Here is a 15,482-nt window from a genome sequence, read left to right on the forward strand (position 1 = left end):
AAAAAATAACTACATTTCTCAAAAAAAAAAAAATTTTTTTTTGAGTACGTTCAACAGTTAGTTACCTATTGTTCAATCTCAAGTGAGTCAAACTAGATCATAGCCAAAATGTAAGCTGCATTTGTATATAGAAAAATATTTCCCCCAATATTACAATCTCAGAAGAAAGTCATTATTAACATTTAAAGACAAATGTAAAAGGTTCTAAAGTAACAATTGTGTTTTTCATGACAATATTACTAATGCAAAAGATAATATATTTACAAATATTTTTACAAATAATTTAATCTATAGATATTTTTATTTTTAATTAAGCATAAGAAAAGAAAACCTTTAGAGAAATTAACTTCATGACTAAGATTCTTTGAAGAAATATTTAAAAGGATGAAAAATCAGCAGTAAACAAAAATTCAGGTTCAAAATTATGAGTGAAACACTATGGAAAAAAATTTTATCACAAAATATTAGCATTTTTTTAAATAAAAACAGCCATTCTGCTATTATCCTTTTATTTTTATATAGTCACTTTGAGTCTCAAAATGAATTCTGGAAGATCATTTTTTCATAAGTATAATATCTGTTTACTGTTTAACCTACAACATTAAAGTATAGATACAAATGTCTACTAAACATGTTTCTTAAACAGATGCAAATCTTTTTATTTCTAAAAGAGTTTAATTCTATTTAGACTCATTAGTATATTTATATTTAAATACTCCAATGTTATCTATGTATATTAAGCAAGTTGGAGCTCCAGTGAAGTCTCATTTAGTTTTTTAAAAAATAAAGATGATTTAAAATGTAAAAAATTGAGTAAAAAAAAAAAAAAATACCCCAAACCACCTGTTTTTTTAGCCATCTACTTCTAAAAAGTCCTTATCAAAGCTATTTTTTTAAACCCAACATTTACTTTACTAACTCAACAGATGGGTTTTAAAAATGAAGAAAGTAATTTTACTTTCAAGTCACTGATTATATACTCAACTGCCTTTTAAAAAATACATAAAGACTGAATTAAACCATTGTCAACATTTTTCCAGGACTGTTTGCTAACTGGCTTGTTTTTACAATGAGCTTTAAACATGTCTTTCATACGTAGGACACAAAAATAATTATTTGCAACTATAAAATCTATGAAGTAAACTTCTAATGCAACATCACTGCTTTTTCCTTCTCTTATAAGAATCATTACTATGAGCTCGAACTCGCTGGTACACAGAGGATGATACCTTCATGCTGTCTTTCTTTGGAAATGTCTTCTCTATTGCTCCAGGTTTCCAAAGTAACAACTGTGCGTCTTCTCCTCCTGTTAGCAAAGAGTCATCCTGCATATTCCAACAGAAAGAACGGACTGTAGCGGCATGCCCCCCCTTAAGGCTGGCCACATGCATCAATCCTGATGTAGTACAACTCATTAAGTGAATAATTCCCGTGTTTGTTCCTCCAACAATAAATAATTTGTCCATCTTTTCATGATATAGGCCACCAATCAAGTAGTCCAAAATACCTCCTTTCACATGAATTACTTCTCTAACATCCTGGATGTTCAAACGCGTAACTGGTTCATCAGTATCCAGATGATTAAGATCCCACCAACAAAATCCTTCATCATGTGTCATGCAGTATATCTGTTTATAATCTTTCCCAGACCAACCAATATAACTTACTGATGAAACTGAGTTACAAGTCGTAACCAGTGCATCTTCTTCATTATCAGCACTAATATCAAATACATTTACCAGGCCATCAGTTGAACCTGAGACTACCATGTTGGGATTGCTGGGATGGAAACATACTTGAGTGATATCATCACTATGTGTTTCTGAGTATGCACCAAGTGGGTCTTTAGTAGTAGACAAACCTTGAGAATTCATTCTTGCATCCCAAAATACCAACAATGCATCATCATCAACTTTTTCTGTACCCGCACAAATGACATGATCATCACAGTTGATATCAAAACTGATAAAAATATTGGAAGGGTAACCCTTGAACAACTGGACAGGCTTTTCACTGGCTAATCGAGCATCCCAACATTTTACAGTGCTATCTATACATGACGAATACACAATGTCACAAGAATTTGCAAACCTGACTCCATTAAGTCCAGGATTTCCACTAAATTCTCGTAGTACATTTAACCTTTCTTTATCATATATTCTGATTAATCCATTAGAACATAAAACGGCAACCAAGCTTCCTTTTTCCGCCTGCACAGTCTTTGATGTGTCTATGCCAAGCAGATAAGTAGGCTCTTCAGTTCCTGAGGAACGTTGAACAATGTTCAGATTAGCAAACTGTTCCTCAATCTTCTCCATATCAGGAGTGGCACTCAAGGGCAGTAAAAATCTGTAATAAAAATATAAAAATTAAAATTAAATCCACAGCTCCTCTAAAACTGTAATTAAATCACAGACATTGCCTTCTGAAAATTGACATACAACAAGATAAAATCTGTTTTAATACTGTAATCATTTCCTACCATGAGGTAACTGAATTACCTCCTGTCTTTTCCCCTCTTATGACAGGATTTATTATTTTTAATTGTATTTTTCCATTACCATTTATTCCCCTTAAATCTCCCTCCCCATAATTCACTCCTGAACACCAAATCTACCATGTATACTTTGTGCCAGTAAGAGAATTTAAAAACATGTACATATACTGAGTAACTGTTTTTCAACTCAAACCCAATTACTGACCCTACTCATGTGTCCTCAGCACAGGTAAGGATCTCCACTTTGGAACCATCTGCACCTGGTCCCAGCTGCCTTCTACAACTTGGGAATCTAAACATAAATGTATAGGGGGAAAAAAAAGGTATCCCACAAAGAGGTCCATGCCTTAATCCCTGGAACCTGTAAGCATGTTAGGTTATATGGCAAAAACAAACTGAGGCTGCAGATGGAATTAAGGTTGATGATCAATTGACTTTAAAAGGAGATTATTCTGGATTATCCTGATGGGCCTGATCTAATCACCAGTGTCCTTAAAAGTAGAAGGAGGCAGGAGGTGAGAGTCAGGGGGAGATGTTCCTCTGGAAGAAAGGCACAGGGAGCTACGGTGCAGGTTTAACCAAAGGAGCTCAATACGCGGGTAGCCTCTAGAAACAGAAAGCTAGGTAGGAAGCATCTTCCCAGATGGAAATGCAGCCTTCAGGATTTCTCTACTGCTGAAGACCTACTGGTGCATATTCAGACACACATCGGGATATCATTCAAGCATGTTTAGTACTTTTGACCTCCAGAACTGTAAGATAATAAATGTGTACTGTTTCAAGTCACCAAGTTTGTAGTGATTTGTTACAGCAGCAGTAGGAAACTAATACAGTAGAGATTCCCAATATGGAATTCTGGAAAAGTGGTTCTCAGGCAACTGCAGCTTATAAATGGTGGAATTCAAACTTAGGCATTCTGGTTTCAGGGATTTTGCTCTTAGCCACCGCACTGTATTGCCTCTCAATAACAGGCTACATGTATAACAAGTACAAAGTCAGAAAAATATGCATGCCGAGTGACTTCACCACAGATCTATCTTGCTTTCAACACTGAGTATTCTAGCCTATTTCATTCTTTTTTTAAAACTGAATTTATTGGGGTAACACTGATAAAATTATATAGGTTTCAGGTGTACAATCCCCTAATACATAACCTGTATATTGTATTGTCACACTTTCATTCTTAAAATGAAGTGATTTTTCTGTTGCTTTAGTGATAGATTTTTAAGTGTTTGTCTTTTCATCTTTAAAAGGAGAAGTGTGTACTGACTCAAGAGTTGTCAGAAGGACTAACTGAGAAGTGTTTAGCATAATGTCTGGCAATCATAATACACATTCAACAAGTGTTATATAAAAATTAATGGTATTATCATTACCAATACCACTAACGTGACATGGGGGAAAATTGGGATCAGAGTGGACCCAATCAGCACTATTAGAAGAATGGGTATAAAATATTAAAACGTTGGATTTAGGTTAGAAATAGGAATAAGCATCCTAACTTGTATTCTGAATATTTAAAAAATTACAAAAAAGTTGTACGATACACACAGCCTTTTACCTCCCGGGTTCACCAATTGTTAACTTACCATTTTGCCATGTAAAATGTGTACTTTTTGAGCCCAGATTTTTGAGGGAAGAAATAAGGGTGCACATTATTAGTGAGTACAATGATTACATGCCAGGGACATAACAACAGGTATAATAATCCCATGTATAATGTGCACAAAACCATGGGTGCACATTATACACAAGAGTGCATTATACACAACAATACGGTATTGGTTTTCTCTGTCTCTATAAACACACATGCACACACATTATTTTTGAACTATTTGAATGTTAATTGCAAACATACCATTTCACTCCTAAATACTCTGGCATAGTGCACCTCCTCAATCTATTTTTTTCATGACAATGAATTTTTTTAAAAGTCCAGGCCAGCTGTCTCATAAAATGTCCCATATTCTGAATTCTTCTAATTGTCTCTTCAAGATTAGATTCCAGCTTAACATTTTTGGCAGGGATACTATTTACATGAGACTGGGTACTTCTTATTCATCACATGAAGGAGGCACCAAGTTTGATCACTCGTTTAAGGCAGTAACTGTAAGATCTCTTCATTTTAATATAGATTCCTTTCTTGCAGTTAGAAAGCAATCATGGAGTCATACACTGAAACTGTATGAATATCCTGTTATTCTCCAACAACCCTTCATCCAAAGATTTTAGCATCCCTGGATTACCCTTCCTTGAATCAATGATAATATTGGGATTTGCAGAAATAGTCACTTTCCAATTCTATCATTCTTTTTACATTATCTAGCATTCTTCTTTAAAGAAGAGCTTTTTCCTTTCTCTCTTTTTGAATATCACTAGGAAATTACCACTAGGAGTTTTTAAAGTTATTGTTAAAATCTATCATTTTCTAGTTCTTTTTTTTTTAAAGATTTTATTTATTTACCTTTAGAGGGGAAGGGAAGGAGAGAGGGAGAGAAATATCAATGTATGGTTGCCTCTCGTGCGTTCACTGCTGGGAACTGGCCTGCAACCCAGGCATGTGCCCTGACTTGGAATTGAACCATAATACTCTGGTTTGCAGGCCCGCACTCAATCCACTGAGCTACACCAGCCAGGGCCATTTTCTAGTTCTTACTGGTGCCCAAACTCTCCCTGACTTGGCCATTGAGAAACCCTTAAAACCAGCTTCTCTGCCCTTTTCATATGATCCCACTGGTCTGTAAGCCCTACATGGAAAAACTGTAAGAACGAGATAAGTATAAAAATGGTGAGCTTTCTTCGATGTAAGTACTCAGAGACTGAAAAAACTTTTAACAGTAATGATGAGAGACTTCCCCAAGATGGAGGCGTAAGTGGAAGCACCGTTCCTTCTCACACAACCAACTTTAAAAACAACAAAGTTTTAGCAACAAAAACGCAGCCAAACCACAGAAAATTGAACTGGCAACATGGAAGACAACAATGAACCCTTCAGCCAAACCAGTAAGAGGGGCAGAGCCAGCAGCAGGGCAGGGTCGGGCAGGAAAGATCCACCAGACCGAACCGGCGCACAACCCAGGTGCTCTGGCAGCCATGGGTGGATCCCAGGTGTAGAGAATCGGGCAGACCCACTGAGGGCTGATCTCGGTCACACATTCGCGCGCAGATAAACCGGTGAAGGAGCCAGCAGTGAGACAGACTGCAGGCCCCAGCAGCAAGAAGTGGCAGAGGGAACCGCCATTGTCCCTCTCTGACTCTGCCCCTACATACAGTGCCACAAACCAGCGACCTGTGTGGCCCCGCCCTGGTGAACAACTAAGGCTCCGCTCTTCATACGTAACAGGCACAGATAAAAACATGGCTCAAGAACAACTCAGGGCCCCAGAGACGATAAATCTAAGTGATGAAGAAACAGCCAGCCCCCCCCCCCCAAAAAAAAGAAACAGCCAAACTTTCAGATGCATAGTTTAAAACACTGGTGATCAGGATGCTCACAGAACTGGTTGATTTCAGTCATAAATTAGAGGAACATATGAAGGCTAAACTAATTGAAATGAACGGAAATGCACAAGAAACCAATAGTAATGGAAAGGAAACTGGGACTCAAATCAATGGAGTGGACCAGAAGGAGGAAAAAATGACCAAAGAGAAAAGGATGAAGAAACAAGAACTCAAAAAAACGAGGAGAGGATTAGGAACCTTCAAGACATCTTTAAACGTTCCAACATCCGAATTATAGGGGTACCAGAAGGGGAAGAGGAACAGTCATGAGTGGAAACCTTATTTGAACAAATAATAAAGGAGAACTTCCCCAATCTGGCAAAGGAAATAGACTTCCAGGAAATCCAGGAAGCTCAGAGAGTCCCAAAGAAGTTGGACCCAAGAAGGAACACACCAAGGCACATCATCATTACATTAGCCAAGATTAAAATGAAGGAGAGAATCCTAGAAGCAGCTAGAGATAAGGGGACAGTCACCTACAAAGAAGTTCCCATCAGACTGTCAGTGGATTTCTCAAAAGAGACCTTACAGGCAAGAAGGGGCTGGAAAGAAGTATTCCAACTCATGAAAGGCAAGGACCTACATCCAAGATTGCTTTATCCAGCAAGCTTTCATTTAGAATGGAAGGGCAGATAAAGTGCTTCTCAGATAAGGTCAAGTTGAAGGAGGTCATCATCACCAAGCCCTTATTATATGAAATGTTAAAGAGACTTACCTAAGAAAAAGAAGATAAAAAAGATGAACAGTGAAAGGACAGCAAACTCACAGTTATTAACAACTACACCTAAAACAAAAGCAAACTAAGAGGACAGCTAGATCAGGAGCACAGCCATAGAAATGAAGATCACATGGAGGGTTAGCAACAGGGGAGTGGGAGAAGAAGGGGGGAGAAGGTACAGAAAATAAGTAGCATAGACAGTAGGTAGAAAATAGATATGGGGGAGGGCAAGAATAGTATGGGAAATATAGAATCTAAAGAACTCGAGACACGTGGTCATAAACTAAAGGGGGGAAATGGTGGGGGAGGGGGTGTACAGGGTGGAGGGGAATGAAGGGGGAAAATAGAACTGTAATGGCATAATTAATAAAATATATTTTTTAAAAAACAGTAATGCTGAGGTAGTTACCTCCAAAACATAACTGATTGGTTTTCCAATCAGAAAGGGTTTCTTGAACATGTCATGCATGCTTCTGCCTCACAACTACAGAAACTGCTGTTTCTCTGCCTAAAATACTTCCCCTATTTCCCTACTTTTCCTTTTTCATGAGTAACTTCTTTCTGTTATTCAGGTCTCAGTATGTCACCTCCCAGAGAGACCTTTACAGATTAACCAACATACAGCAGCCCTGTCACTCCCTGTCATATGCCTATTTTATTAATGTAAAAATTTTAAAATGCTTAATTATGAATTACTTCAAATGTACAAAACATAGAAACGAGGATAACAGACAACCAAACACATATTACCCAGACTTAACAGATGTTAACATTTTGTCACATTGGCTTCAGTTTTTTTAAAGAAATGAAACATTAGACACCACTCCTATGCTTAAAAAATTATTAAAATGGTATCACACTTATATATATCATTTTTTGCAATTTGTTCTTTTCATTCAATATTTTTGAAAGCCCCTATTTTACCGCTGAGTTTATTACATCTTTCTTGCTTATTTGCTATCAATAAATGGTTGCTGAATAAATGAATAATTGATTCAACTTCCATAAATTTAAAAGCTGACGAGTTTCAGAGGAAACAGAATAACCCTAAAAGGTTACTGCATGAGTCTGTGTGTTTGGAGGGGAAGCACTGCTCATGGAAATTAGTAAAATAATGGTATTTCTTAAAAGTACTTTAAATAAAGCATGAAAAAAGGAAGTATGAAAAAAATTGGGGGGGGAAGAACATTAATATTTTTTTACCACAAACTGTTGCCATTTTTCTTAAAATGTGCATTTACTTAAGAGTATGCTGCCTATATACTCCAAAGAAACCCTTTTTAATTCCAGATAAAAACTACCCACTCTTGAAATATTTGAGGTGTTAATGAGATTATTAAAAAAAAAACATTTTTACTGCTTCACATTTGATCTCTGCATATGAAAACTCAGACTGATGAGAATTTTAAACAGTAAGAAAGTTTAATGTGGCTTTTAAGCTAGTAATTTACAAGACTATGAACTGTTATACCCAAGCAGGACAGTAATATTACACGCCTCTCCATTTGTCACCTAGAATGTGTTTCACATCGAACAGTCCTGCAATACTTTAATTCAAAGGATTCTGGTGATTGATAAGGCAGGTAACATGAGCCCTTGATAGAATGTCACAGCAAACTAACAATTTAAGACTGTAGCAATGATAACCATCATGATGGTTGTCCACGTGACATACTATTTAAATGAAGTATAGTACTCGAAGCAAGGGAAGGAGGGAGAAAGAGAAAGAAAAACAGAACTAGAGAAAAGAGAAAGAAAAGAAGGATCAGAGGTAGTTGGGTATAGCCCCCCAAAACTCTAAATCTATAGAGCTTATAGTCTTCCACAGATACGAAGAATAAAATACTTTAATCTCTCAGGGGGAAACATGAAAACCTCTAGCTTATGGTTAAATACACATTAGTATGCCAGTGCGTCATATTTGAACTATAACTTCCAAGGCTATATAGTTAATTTTTAATTTTATATACTAATGAATCATTCCAAAATAAATACCCTTTTACTTCTATGTATAGCCCTTATCTGAGTTTTCTTTGCATGATATGATCTACTTCCCAGTGCTCAAGAGAAGCCCATAAGCTCCCTTTTGTTCTCACTGCATTCTCATGAGGTAACCTCATCCATATTCAGGTTCTGAAGTGCCACCTATATGCCAATGAACTCATCCCTCTATTTACAAATCCATCCCTCTATTTACAAATCCGTATTTCCAACTTGGGTCTACTAGCCATTTCCCCTTGAAAGTGTCCCACTATACCCCCAAATAAAACTCATTATTTATGCTTCCCTGCCAAGACTCTCCCTAAGGAAAGGGGAAAAAAGTAAACTCATTTTTTTCCATTTTGGTCAAAGGTATTGGCACCACAATACCACTCTGATCTATCCAGTTATCTAAACCAAAACTTCTTAGCATTAACAAATTCTCCTACTACCAATTTCAAAACCCTATCTTTGAGCTATAGGCTATTTAGGAAAGTATTAGGTTAAATCTGTTTCTGTGGATCAAAACATTATTGACAACTTCCTATGGTTCCATCTTAAAAAAAACCTTACGAAAGGAGCAAACAAGATTAATCATAACTTTTATCTTGTTTGTTAGATGCATGAAAGGAAGCTTAGTTAGCATTCTGTATCTCGAAACACTAGAGATGAGAATGTAGAGTCTTTCTAAAAATATATTTTATTAATCATGCCATTACAGCTGTACCATTTCCACCCCTCTTCATTCCCCTCCACCCTGCACACCCTCTTCCACTGGCATTACCCCCTTTAGTTCATGTCCATGTGCCATAAGTTCTTTAGCTTCTACATTTCCCACACTATTCTTGCCCACCACCTGTCTATTTTCTACCTACCATCTATGCTACTTATTCTCTATACCTTCCCCCCCCTCCTCCTCCCACTCCCCTGTTGCTAACCCTCCATGTGATCTCCATTTCTGTGGTTCTGTTCCTGTTCTAGTTGTTTGCTTAGTTTTTGTTATGGTTGTTAATTATGAGTTTGTTGTCATTTTACTATACATGTTTTTTTAATCTTTTTTTTCTTGGATAAGTCCCTTTAACATTTCATATAATAAGGGCTTGGTGATGATGAACTCCTTCAACTTGATCTTATCTGAGAAGCACTTTATCTGCCCTTCCATTCTAAATGATAACTTTGCTGGACAGAGCAATCTTGGATGTAGGTCCTTGCCTTTCATGAGTTGGAATACTTCTTTCTAGCCCCTTCTTGCCTGTAAGGTCTCTTTTGAGAAATCCACTGACAGTCTGATGGGAACTCCTTTGTAGGTAACTGTCCCTTTATCTCTTGCTGCTTCTAGAATTCTCTTTCATTTTAATCTTGGCTAATGTAATTATGATGTGCCTCCTTGGGTCCACCATCTTAATGACTCTCTGAGCTTCCTGGACTTCCTGGGAGTCTATTTCCTTTGTCAGACTGGGGAAGTTCTCCTTTATTATTTGTTCAAATAAGTTTTCCACTTGTTGCTGTTCCTCTTCCCCTTCTGGTAACCCTATGGATTGGATGTTGGAATGTTTAAAGATGTCCTGAAGGTTCCTAAGCCTCTCCTCATTTTTTTGAATTCTTGTTTCTTCATTCTTTTCTGTTTGGTCATTTTTTTCTTCCTTCTGGTCCACTCCCTTGATTTGAGTCCCAGTTTCCTTTCCATCACTATTGGTTCCCTGTTCATTTTCCTTCATTTCACTTGGTGTAGCCTTCATTTTTAAATCTAATTTGTGACCAAATTCAACCAAATTCTGTGAGCATCCTGATTACCAGTGCTTTGAACTATGCATTTGATAGGTTGGCTATCTCTTTGTCACTTAGTTATATTTGCTGTGGAGCTTTGATCTGTTTTTTCCATTTGGGCCATTTTTTTGCCTTGCCACGCCTATTATATATGAGGGGCAGAGCCTTAGATGTTCACCAGGGCGAGGCAACCCAGTGTCTGGGTTGTGAAGCTGTATGTGGGGGCAGGGTCCATGAGGGAAAATTAGCACTTGCTCTGCTCTCTGTTGGATTCCAGTCCCTTCCACTGCTTCCCCTAAGCAAACTGGGCCTTTCTGGTGCTGATTCCTGGGTGGGTGGGCTTGTGTACTTTCTAGGACCCTATGGGTCTCTCCAACAAACTCTCCTGTGAGGCTGGGAGACTATTCCTGCGCCTCAACCCCCACAGGTGTTTTCAATTGGTGTTAGGAGGCTTTATTTCCCCATGCTGGGGCCCTGGGTTGCGCAGTCTGTCTTGCTCCCCAGTTTTGCCTGGTTTATCTGCATGCAAATGTATGACCGCCTGGTCAGCCAGACACCTTGCATGTAGTACGTCACTTCACAATTGCCGCCTCACCGGGACTGCCCATTGCCACCCCTCGCCCGGGGCCTGCCAATTGTAGCCTGCCCAGGGCCCACCCGCTGCCATCTTGCACATCTGGTGCCACCACTTTTTGTGCCGCAACCCCTCTCCACTCGGTTGCCTGATTCCACCCCATCCACCAGTCTGGATGAATGTGTCTATTTTAACTCCTTGGTTGTCCGACTTCCATACAGTTCAATTTTGTCAGTTTTGGTTGTTATTTTCTTTCTAAATTGTTGTTGTACTTACTTTGGTTGTGCGAGGAGGCACAGTGTGTCTACCTATGCTTCCATCTTGGCTGAAAGTTGCCTTTCTTATTTTAATACACACATCCACACAAATTAAAAAGGGTGCAAATAGAGATGGAGAGAAGATACCAAAGCAAAGAGTACGCTGGAGAAAAGAAGAGTAATGAAGATGATTTAAAAGAAAAACAAGAAAGGAATGAAAAGAGAAAGGAGAATTACTGCCACTACCTCCTTAATCATAGGTGGGTGCAGCACTGCAGCTCCTACTGTCCCAACACTGAGAGGAGACAATGAGAAAATGTCCAGATAAAAGAAGTTTAGTGAAGTATAAAACTATGATAGTTTGCATGGCTAAAAAGAATTTTCCTTCACTAAAACAAATTCTTTGTCTTCGAGTTTGAAAATGTAGCAAGCAATAACCAATTTAAATATGCACCTAACTGTTCTGAGAATGGAGGCAAAAAAATTACTAATATCTCATCTTGACCAACCTCGTACAGATCAGGAAATGGCAGATCCCTGAGCAATGCCCTGGCACTGAGCCACTAATGGTGCTGTGGTTCTTATTGGGGTACACAATTCTCATGTCTGAACATAATGCAGGTGTAAGCTGTTTAGAAAGAAATCCCAAAACACACACCTTAGGGTAAGCTGCAAGACAGGAAGAATATTCAATTCCTGGTGAACTGTCATCTTGCAATACATCAGATGGGTAATGTTAACTAATCTTTTATCTGAACAATTGTCCTTACATAATTAAAAGTTGACCACTTAATAACAAATCCCTAAACATAAGTATGAATTCTTCTTGTGGCTTTGGCCTTAATAAAATTTATTTTTATCAATCAGAATGTTAATTCATTTTATTTCCTATTAAAATAACCCAGTAAAATGTTCTTTCTGCATATAAGGCACATCCTAAACACCTGTAGCTGCAACTAAGTATTGCTCTTATTCCTGAACTGGCTAAATTTGAATATGAAATTGGAAGGACAGTTTAGCTTAAATTATTTCCTAAGGGATGAGGAAGTAGCTTATTCCCCAAGTAAACAAGGGACAATAGATATTAAAAGAAAATAACATACATTTTACACTTATTTACAAACTACTGAGTATAAAAGGCACAATACCAAAAGTTTTCTACATATTTTTTTACAAAATCAGAAATGAGCAGTATCCTTAAAAAGATATATATTTCATCTTTTGGTATGGATGTTCAACATACTCAAAACATTTGACAGCATAAGCACCATATACTATTAAATTAATTATTAAGACCATTTATTAGACTAGGACCAAAAGCCCTAATTTCCCGCAGCTAAAACTGAATATTGCCCACTGACTTTAAGAAACTACCTATGATGATTGTGAAATGCAGAGGTCCAGGAAATGGCTCAAACATAGGGAGACGGTTAATGAGAAAAGTCATTTAGAAATGGCTCTAGTAACTCTGCAATCGCACTTAACAATTCAACTGTAATAATGCTACCACATCTATCAAATTGGGCTGGAAGAATTGAGCTTCACAGACAAGAAAATACAACTGGAGTTCAACAAATGCTAGGCTATGTGCAATCATCACTCTTTATTTTCTTGTGCCTCACTTCTATTTCTTGTTTGAAACTTTTTATTATGAAACTTGCATAGAATAACAAATAGTAAAAGAAACCCCCATGCACCCATCATCCAGCATGAACTACATTCAGCAAAAGACAGTGGGTTCAATTATACATCACATTTTCTTTAAAGGGCAACAAGAAACTGTAGTGGACACTGTGGTGGGACCTGTCCAACTCATTCCCCTTATCCTTCTCTGTGTGGCATAAACAGAATTTCAGAACTTGACCCCAGCTCCCAGGGCAGATCTTGATTAGCCTAAACTAAACACAGTAATTCTACCCCTTATAACCAGTGATTCAGTTTAGAAAACTTACATTTTTGTTAATCCATGCATGCATTCTCCCACCCAACTACAATTTGTTCAGATGTGGAACGCTAAAGTAGACAATCCAACTGACAGAAAGAACTTTTATCCCAGGTTTCTGAGATTCCACACTTTCTGACTATTTAAGTCAGTTTGCAGCAGAGGTTTTGTTAATGCAGCCAGAACCACTCTAACTAATTAGAGATCATCAAAGTGCTTGGGTACTTACCATCGAGTACTGACTTAATATAAGAGGCTTCTACAAAGAAAATTTAGAGAACATATTTTAAATAATCAAATTACATTCATACTAAAAAGAGGGACTTTAATCTTTTATTCCTTTTAGAACTTCTGTTGGCATTGGTGGTATAGTGGTGAGCATAGCTGCCTTCGTTTTAGAACTTCTATCCCCTCCCACTCCCCACTTTTTTATTTGGTTTTTTTAAAAGATTTTATTTATTTATTTTTAGAGAGAGAGGAAGGGAGAGAGAAAGAGAGAGGGAAACATCGATGTGTGGTTGCCTCTCATGTGGCCCCCACCAGGGACATGGGCTGCAACCCAGGCATGTACCCTGACTGGGAATCGAACTGGTGACCCTCTGGTTTGCAGCCCGTGCTCAATCCACTGTGCTACACCAGCCAGGACCTTTTCCAGTTGTTTTGGTTCCAAAATAAATATACATATTGAATACACAAAGGAATTCTCAAAAAAGAATACATAAGGACCATAAAAATCTATGCTCAGTAATAACTGTAGGATTTCCTGATTTTAATGACATCAACCCTGGCTGGTATGGCTCAGTGGGTTGAGCACTGGCTAGGGAACCAAAAGGTCACCGGTTCAATTCCCAGTCAGGGCACATGCCTGGGTTGTGGGCATGTGAGAGGCAACCAATCATTGCTTCTCTTAAACATTGGTGATTCTGTCCTTTCCTTTCTTCCTCCCTTTCCCTCTCTCTAAAAAATAAATAAAATCTTTAACAAGAAAGGCATTAAAGAATTCACTGAAATGACCCGGGATTTTAAAACCTAATATGAAACTCCTTCTAGTAAGTTTTTTTATATTTATATATATTTTTTTAAGATTTATTTATTTATCTTTAGAGGGGAAGAGAAGGAGAGAGAGAGAGAAACATCAATGTATGGTTGCCTTTCATGCATCCCCTGCTGGGAACTGGCCTGCAGGGAACTGGCCTGCAACCCCAGTATGTGCCCTGACTGGGAATCGAACCGCGATTGTCTGGTTCGCAGGCCCGCGCTCAATCCACTGAGCTACACCAGCCAGGGCAGTTTTTTTATATTTTTAAAACACACTTATATTTTTAATACTTAAAATAGTCTCATGGCTCAAAGTTCAAAAAATTCCAAAATCTATGTCTTGAACCTGGCAGCCAAGGAGAGTGGATGAGTGAACAAAGACGACTTCACTGTACTAGTCAGGTGGGCAGTAGACACCCCTGAAGTGAGCATGTGTACTGTGTGGCTGTCACACGCGAAATGACTGAGCGAGTAGAGCAACGAATCTGCATCAAATTTTTTGTTAAGCTTGAACGTTCCTCTGCAGAGGAATGGATCATTCAGTAGGCTACAGCTATACACAAGTGGTGACTGGCAGGTTTGTCACAACAATGCGCCCACTCATGCATCATGTCTCATGCAATTTTTTTGGCGAAACATCAAATCACCCAGTTGACTCAGCCCACATACAGCGCAAATTTGGCTCCCTGTGACTTCTGGTTTTTCCCCAAACTAAAATCACCTTTGAAAGAGAAAAGATTTCAGACCATCAATGAGATTAAGGAAAATATAACAGAGCAAATGATGGTGATTGGGAGAACTGTGTGAGGTCCTAAGGTGCCTACTTTGAAGGAGCTGAGGTGTCATTGTCATATGTACAATGTTTCTTGTATCTTCTTCAATAAATGCCTCTATTTTTCACATTACATGGCTGGATACTTCCTGGACAGCCCTCCATATATGCACAGAAAGGTCTATGGAACAATGTTGATAGCATGTATTTCAAGGACAGAGAGTGTATGTGTAGGTAATGTTTTCCTTCTTTCTAACATTTTCTGCATTGCTAAAAGGTTTAATAATGATTATATAACCTCACGATAACCCCATTAGTACTTTTATGTTCATTAAACTGATTTTAAAAAAAGCACAACTAACATCCAATAAAGTTGGTTTCTGACCTCAATCATACTTGTTTCAGAACCCATTAATTTCTACACTATTCTACCTCT

The 15,482-nt window shown here is 37.9% G+C and overlaps 1 protein-coding gene across 2 annotated transcripts in view; it reads right to left on the reverse strand.

Moving 5' to 3' along the window:
- Positions 1-369: 369 nt before the first annotated feature.
- WDR89 (WD repeat domain 89) overlaps positions 370-15,482 on the reverse strand; it is a 39,493-nt gene continuing 24,380 nt past the window's right edge. The window contains exon 2 of one of the 2 annotated variants that reach the window (XM_037126022.2): positions 370-2,349. In XM_037126022.2, coding sequence (XP_036981917.2) covers positions 1,158-2,318 — 1,161 coding nt within the window. In that variant the 5' untranslated portion in view covers positions 2,319-2,349 and the 3' untranslated portion in view covers positions 370-1,157. The remainder of the gene's footprint in view (positions 2,350-15,482) is intronic. The other variant, XM_037126021.2, reaches the window with a different exon arrangement.

Source organism: Artibeus jamaicensis, unplaced genomic scaffold (assembly GCF_021234435.1).
Source record: "Artibeus jamaicensis isolate MK-2021 breed Jamaican fruit bat unplaced genomic scaffold, CSHL_Jam_final contig_851, whole genome shotgun sequence".
NCBI lineage: Eukaryota > Metazoa > Chordata > Mammalia > Chiroptera > Phyllostomidae > Artibeus > Artibeus jamaicensis.